At 32.5% G+C, this 8209-nt stretch overlaps 1 protein-coding gene and 1 long non-coding RNA gene across 2 annotated transcripts in view; both read left to right on the forward strand.

Annotated features, from left to right (window-relative positions):
* The window catches only part of LOC110267651, an 18561-nt gene continuing 10953 nt past the window's right edge, over positions 602-8209 (forward strand). The window contains exons 1-2 of the long non-coding RNA XR_002355502.1: positions 602-612; positions 905-906. This is a non-coding gene — a long non-coding RNA (uncharacterized LOC110267651). The remainder of the gene's footprint in view (positions 613-904; positions 907-8209) is intronic.
* Positions 3930-5736, forward strand: LOC107624329 (protein kinase PINOID 2). The gene is made up of 2 exons (XM_016326831.2): positions 3930-4681; positions 4776-5736. Exons 1-2 carry the CDS (start codon positions 4044-4046, stop codon positions 5650-5652), a joined length of 1515 nt encoding a protein of 504 aa, XP_016182317.1. The 5' UTR covers positions 3930-4043; the 3' UTR covers positions 5653-5736.

An 8209-nucleotide genomic window follows, 5' to 3' on the forward strand; every position in this document is an offset into this window, starting at 1 on the left:
ATCGGGTGGGGTCGGATTAGATACCCGTGGGTAGGATACATATTGCAACCCCTATTCTTAGTACCATAAAAAACAACAACATCAAGTTTCAAAACCTAAGAAGAGTTCAAATCAATAGATTAAGTGAAAAAAAAAAAAACAATAACTTATCAAAGACTACATCTTTTATTACTTAAAATATGACCCAACATGCATCCAAGTCCAGAGCAAGGCAGTAAGTACATCACTTGTCTATTCAATATGAATGACATTTATTTGTTGTGTTTAACTTTTGTCCCAATTTGATTGCGGGTTCGTTTCCTTTATACAATAAAAACAAGAAGACATCATAAAAGGGTGGTGGGGTGTAGAGTGATGGCACTTTTGAAGGGTTGGGGAGAAGTATGTTATGGACCTTTGAGTCTTCCTATATATTTGCCACTCTGAATCACTGCAAAATTAAAATCATCATTCAGTTCTTGCTGCCTCAAATTGTAACCAAAAGGACAAGATCTTGCAGATAACAAAAATAAAGTCCAACAAATTCTAAAAACTACATTAATAGAGCTACATGTATGGAATAATGATTAGAGTTATTGGCTTTATGTGAAATTCATGAAGCAAGAATTCAAAGTAAGATAATCCACCAAGTAGGAAACAAGATTTGTGTTGCCATTGAATAATCAATGCCACAAAATATATACATGATGCATCCAATTCCAATTCAAAATTAATCCATCCTCAAAATATTTTGCATGAATAAGTTGTGCTTGAATTCCTCTCTTTTAGATAATTACTTTCCCTGCCTGTTCATGTGATCAAATTATTATTAATTTAATGGAAATGAAAATGTGAAAGAAAAAGAGTGTATATTTTATGGGTCCACAAGATCAGCATAATGAAATGGGATATATGTGACAGCTAGTAGTAGTGTATGTACTCTACTCTAGGGGGAAACAAAAAAAAAAAAGATACATAAGACTTAGGAAGAGATAACTCTTTGTTTGACTGATGTATAAAGTTTTAAAAGCGAGGAATATGATGCAGCCAAGCCTCCCTAAAATACTAACAAAGTTAGATTTAATAATTAACACTCATCACATTGAAGTTAGCTAGTTTCTCTTGAAGCTAATAAACTAGGATATACATTCTTCAAATATGATGACATACATAGACACATTATTATAAACACATCAGGTAAACTATAAAAAATATATCTAAATTATTTTGTAAATGATAAGAATATCTTTAATTTTTATTATCAACAAAAATATTTTTAAATTATTTTAAAACGTATTATGAATTAAGACATTTTACGTTAATAAAAAAGAACGATATGACAATTTAGACTCTAACATTAATGACTGAGTCATGTCATATTTTTTTTAATAGATAAAAAATAACAAAATTCAAAAATATTTTTGTCAACATCAAATGATTCGAGTCCATTTTTTTGTGATTTACTCAAAATATTATTCTACACCAATTTTTAGGTTAAAAACACAAAATTTAAGAGAGTAAATTATAGGAATATATATCAGCAACTACATTGACAAGTACTACATATATACATCATCAAATAGCATCACATACACTAAGTATATACAAATACAAGAGATATATAGATATGTATATAATTGGAGAGGTGGTGGGCGCAAGTATGGACCCAAGAAAAGTGACCAAAGACAGGTCCCCTACATTCATAATTAGTTCACATGCATAGCAAGAATATCATAAATCATAAATTAACATCACTACTCTACTACTACTACTCCGTACCGTAATTTCTTATGCATATACTCATCATCATTCATACGTAGACACATAAGCTATATTACTAACTCTACTTTAATTTCCAACCCCCCATTTCAAATTGAGGTGGTGAATTCAATTTGGAACACGGGTTCTTCGTGCATCCTCATTCCTAGCTGCTATATACCATTTATTTAATTTTTTCAATATATGATGGAGTATTAGACAAGAAGAACCAGGTATCTCTATGATCAATATATGGCAGAGTTTACGATGTCGTTTGCATGCTGCTCCTGCTTTCTATGCTTTGTTATTCGAATAATAAATAGAAAAAGAAAAGAAATTATTCTTGATATGCGGTTTACATAAGCTTTAAACACAAAGAGAGCTTGCTTTTGACCAATTCACTTTTAAAAGCTTCGGTTTATAATAAAATTAACTAATTAATTACTAGTTTATATATCCTTTTACTAATTACTTTGGACTGAAGTAATTTATATATCTGTAATGCACCCAAAAAGATCATTTTTGACAATCATTTACCAAATATGAATTGAAGGTGAACAGTGGATACTAAAATAAGAGAGAGAATAATTTGTAGGCATAACACTATCTATTATTACCAAATATTTTATTATGTACTTCTCTCTGCTCTTTCTATATATAATACGGTGCACTCCATAATGATGTCTTCCTAAAAGTGTTTCTGGACTTGTTCTACCAATGGCAAGGTTAGCCAGGAAATGTCATATATGTAACATCCATCAATATGCTTCTCAACTCCTAAAATTAGCTTTCCAGCACATTCTTGATGAATAACATTAGCCTGTAGAGAGAAAAATATTAGAAGATCATTAGAGTTTATTATTATTTTTAGTCATTGACAACAATATATTTTAATCTATATTTTTTGTTAATTGTTTGTCAAAAATAATAAATTTTAATAGCCTTTTAGTATTTCTCTTGTAAAAACAGAATGAAAATTTGTATATGTATGAACTAGTTCTATATAATTTATTTTTATGTTTCAACAACTTTATCTGTGAAAAGTTTTTAATGATAAATTGATAATTTCATCAGCATATACGTTTGCATCCCCGAAATGTGGTTATAGAATATGTTTGGATGGAGAAGTTTGGAGATAGAAGAATAAAGAATCGTTTGAAGCATACCTCAATTAAAGAGACATATATAGAGAACGATAAATATTCATTTAGCAAGAAAAATATATATAATATTAGAATTGATGGGCGTTACTTTTTGGAAAACCGCTTTAGAGAGAACAAGAACTAGTGGGTTCGTCAGCAATTGGCCTGACTGCCTGAGACTAAGAGCATGCCTCAAACAAAAGAAAGAAAGAAAGAAAACCAAAAGCTTTTAGTTACTTCATATATCCCTTTTTGGCTGTCTCTATTTTCTATACAAATCCGAAGAAGAAGAATTAAACGTGAGGACTATCCAAAAAATGCCTTGATACCCCTCTTCCCACCACTCCTTCCTAAACAAAATATTATTTCATTTCAATAAAGAATGAAGTAGAAATAAAAACATTTTCCACGGCTCCCATAAAAATCTAAAGATTCATTTAAGGCTAAACGTTATTACCTGCCGCAGAAAATAATAATAATTTTTAATGAAACAAAATTTTCTTAATTAGGATCAATATGTTGCTGCCCGTGTAGCCTCTCATTCAGTAAAAGATTCTTTTAATTTTAATTATATCTAAGACAGATGTCAATTTATTTTCCTATGAATAAACGCTATCAGAAAAACTAATTAATTACACCGGAAAAAAAAAATTAAGGATGTATATTTGTTCGAGTGAAATGTATGAATGATAATTAATAAAAGTGTCACTTTTTGATACCGAAAGAAACATGGGCTCTCTAATGTGTTCAATATACTGTACACAGACTTAATGACATTTCAAGTTAGTAAAAGCAGACACTCCTTTTGTAAACTTTTGTTTTGTTGTACGTGATCCTGTTAGCTAGTTTGAATTAATAATAAACTTCATTCTTATACTAAATATAATTCTTAAAAATTATAGAAAAAAGGTAAACAATTTTGAAAATATTAGAAAGAATCCTAGTAATATTGTGAAAATTTATTATAAAGAAATAGTAATGATAATAAAGAGTTAGTTGATGTATTATATTGATTCTTATTCCAGGTCACATTTTATTTGATGTGTGGCATGTGCAAGATTTGAATGGCAACAAAATTAAAGTGAAGGGTTGGTTGTGCGTATAAAATGTGAAGCCCACACCCACACACACTTCCATAACACATATGTTACCTTAGAACACACCATGGCTACCACCATCATCACCACACCCTCAAGAGATAATAATAATGAACCTGACTACGACAGCAGCTCCTCCTCCGTCACCACCACCACCACCCTCCCTGAATCCACCCGCAGCTGGATGAGCAACCTCAGCTTCAGCAGCCTCCGCCGCCAGAGCTCCGTCTCCGTTTTCTCGTCGTCCTCCGCCATCACAGACACCCCTTTGTTTCTGACTTCTTCTTCTCTCCAAAGCAAGCCGCACAAGGCAAACCAAGTTGCATGGGAGGCCATGCAGCGGCTCCTCAGCCACCACGGGCGCGTGGGGCTGGACCACTTCCGGTTGCTGAGGCGGCTGGGGAGCGGCGACATAGGGAACGTGTACCTTTGCCAGATAAGGAACCCGGTGGTGGGGCTTCCGCAGTGCTTCTACGCCATGAAGGTTGTGGACAGAGAAGCACTTGCCATAAGGAAGAAGCTTCATAGAGCGGAGATGGAGAAGGAGATTCTTGGAATGCTTGATCACCCTTTCTTGCCAACTTTGTACACTCAGTTTGAAGCTTCTCATTACTCTTGCTTGCTCATGGAGTTCTGCCCCGGCGGCGACTTGTACGCCGCTCGCCAACGCCAGCCCGGGAAGCGCTTCTCCATTGCTTCCGCTAAGTAAGCACTTTCTCTCTCTTATTACATGTTTTAACTAAATCATATTTAATATATGCATGATAGAATGGTGCTAATTAAGTTAAGAAATTGATAGATTCTATGGAGCGGAGACACTTTTGGCGGTAGAATATCTTCACATGATGGGGATAGTGTACAGGGATTTGAAGCCGGAGAACGTTCTGGTGAGGGAAGACGGCCACATAATGCTATCGGATTTCGATCTCTCTCTCAAATGCGACGTCGTTCCCAAGCTCCTAAGGACAAAAACCACCACCAGATTGGAACGCACCATTAAGTCCACAAAGACCAGATCCTGCGCCACCGCACCCATCCAGCCAGTACTCTCATGCTTCTCACTATCTTCATCAAGAAACAAGAAACGTTCCCCGACCGTTACAACCGTCATAACAGAAAACGCTAACCAAGTTGAAGAACTCGATCCAGAGCTCGTAGCGGAGCCAATAGAAGCAAGGTCGAAATCGTTCGTGGGAACGCACGAGTATTTGGCGCCGGAAGTGATCTTAGGTCAAGGCCATGGCAGCGCCGTGGATTGGTGGACTTTCGGAGTGTTCTTGTATGAGATGTTGTACGGAAGAACGCCGTTCAAAGGCGAGAATAATGAGAAGACGCTGTTGAATATTCTCAAGATGCCATTGGTTTTTCCAAGGATTGCGGTTACTAGTAGCAAGGAGTATGAGGAGATGGTGAAGGTTCAAGATCTTATAAGCAAGCTTTTGGTCAAGAATCCAAACAAGAGGATTGGCAGTTGCATGGGTTCTCTTGAGATTAAGAGGCATGACTTCTTTAAGCCTCTTAATTGGGCTTTGATTAGGTCTATTAAGCCACCCGAGGTGCCTAATCATATCAATAATAACATCCTTAGGAGTAGGGTTTTCATGCCTAGTAGATTAACCAAGAAAGAAAGAGATCAACCCTATAAGCTTAGTCATCATCATTTTCAATACTTCTAAGAATGTAAATACTTTAGCTCAACTTTTCTCACCACATATATATCTGTTTCTTCCTTATCATCAACATAGCTCTTCCTTTTCTTCTTATTAAAAATTCTATTCAAGACGAATTCAAATTTTATTTAAAAATTTATCATTAATAAATAAATAGAATTTAAATCTTAATATTTATTTAAGGAGATTAGTGAGACAATCAATATATGCTTGGTTATAAGATTAATTATTACTAGTATTATTGTATGAATGACCAAGGGCACTATGCATTGAACTTACAATTTATTCACTCATTATAATGATATTAATAATGTCTCAACCAATAAATTATCGGGTAGTTGAGGACTTGTAGGTATAAAAAAGTGTGATCCCCATATGTACCCAAAGGAAAAGTGGGATCACATAATTGTCCTAATGTGACTCCCATGAAAGCTTATATGAATTCATGTGATGACAATAATTACACTTCTCATTGACGATAAAATTGAAGGAAGAAAAGAAAAGGGAGGAGAAATTAAAAAAGAAAAAGAAACTTTTAGTTAGTTTAACAATATTTTTATGTATAGAACATTGTATACTTTATATTTTCCCTTATGGCTGTGTTCATATCTGCGCATTCGTATGTCCTTTTCACCGAACGAAGGAAAGGAACAGAAAGTACATGGTTCCTGAGCTACTTTATCTACTCATTCTTTTTGGTAAACTGTGGTATTTATCTATTAGTCATTATAATAAGAATTTAAGATTCTAAAAGCTCATTTGCGGTTATGATTGCTCATATTTTACGGTTGAGAAATGTACTTAAACAAAAGCTTACTCTAATCAAGGGTAATGAATATCTAGCAATTGGTTAATAATAATAAAAGTTGAGAGGAGATTTGGGAATTGTGTTGCTAAGTGTAATGATGAGGTAAGAGAAGGGAACAAAAGGACTGTAGGCTGTGTGGACCATATACTTTTTTAGGAGAACGTTTGATAAAAAAAAAAAAAAAAAATAGAGGTGAGCACGAATTCGTTTGATTCGAGTATAGGATGAAAATAGAATCGAATCAATTGAATTATAATTGGTTCAGTTTGGTTTGAATTTATATTCTTTTGTGTATGTATTCGAATCAAACTAAATCGATTAAAAACGGATTGGTTCGGTTCAGATAATTGAATACCCGATGAAACAGAAATTCATAAAAAAAATAAAATATTTTTTTTTGAAAATTCTGTAAGTACAATAAACATATAAAATCAATAGAAATAATCTAAACATGTTAAACACCAAATATATTAAAAACTAAACACATTAAAATCTAAACATATTAGACATTAAAATCCAAAAATGTTAAACACCAAACACATTAAAATCCAAATACAAAAATGTAATAGAAATAATCCTTCGAAGGAACAATCTTTTAAAGTCTTCACTAAATAATCCTTCATTAAAAGGCATATATATATATTTTAAATTTTATTTTTTTTTATTTAATTAATGCATAGTCGAGTACACGGGTTGGTTTGGGTTCCGCAATCCCAAAATCGTTATCCAAACTAATTACTAGAAAGAACCATTGGTTTAATTTGGTTCGGATTGGACCGATTACCCGTTGATTCCAAAACTAATTTAATTGGTTTGATTCGGATTCGAACGAGTAATCGGATATGCACTATTTGTGCTCACTCCTAAAAAATATTAATAAAATATAGTCATTATTTATTTTATCTAACATTCATTAATTATTACGATAATTAATAAAATATTAAATAAGACAAGTTTTAACTATTTTTTATTAATTTTTTTTTTGTTATAAATTTTATTATTTAACTTAGTTGGACTTAATTCATAAAAGTATTTAAATGTATAGTATTACTCCTTAAATAATTTCCTAAATCCAATAAAATTATGGTTTAAAATTTACTTGATGATGACAAAACAGAATATAGCACACTAAACTAATTAGTATTAAACTTGTAAATGTATTTTAGTATAGAGTTTTTTCCTTAAAGAAAATTATTGAGAAAGGGTAAGGTAAAAAAGGTGATCGTATAGAAAATAAAAACTAACACCACCGACTACTATCCCTTTAACTCAAATATATATGGCAGTTCAACTTTCTCCCACCATAAAAGAGAGGTTTCTAATTTGAAGATCATGATCTGTGTCATTTAAGTGATAAACTTTTGTCATATATCTCTAAAGGGAAGACAGAATAAGTCACCATTAGATTTAGGGGATTGTAATGGAGTACAATATTAATAGGAAAGGATCAGCTTTAAGCTTTTATCATGACTCTCATCTCATACACTTCTTTAAACACATATATGAGCTGTAACATGTATGTGTCCAAGTAGTCAGGTACTCATCTCACTTTTTTCTCATTTTCTTTTTCTTTCTTTATTTGTGCTATGAAGGGATTCAACACTCAAGAGTCTATTATGGGTTAGAGTTGTTAATGACTATTACATACATATGATGCATACTTGATAATGCTGAATCATAATTATATATTTTCTTTTGAATAATTATTCATATTATTAATATAAAAATTATATATATATATAAAATAAATTTATT

The sequence above is a fragment of the Arachis ipaensis genome, chromosome B10 (assembly GCF_000816755.2).
Source record: "Arachis ipaensis cultivar K30076 chromosome B10, Araip1.1, whole genome shotgun sequence".
NCBI classification, from domain to species: Eukaryota; Viridiplantae; Streptophyta; class Magnoliopsida; order Fabales; family Fabaceae; genus Arachis; species Arachis ipaensis.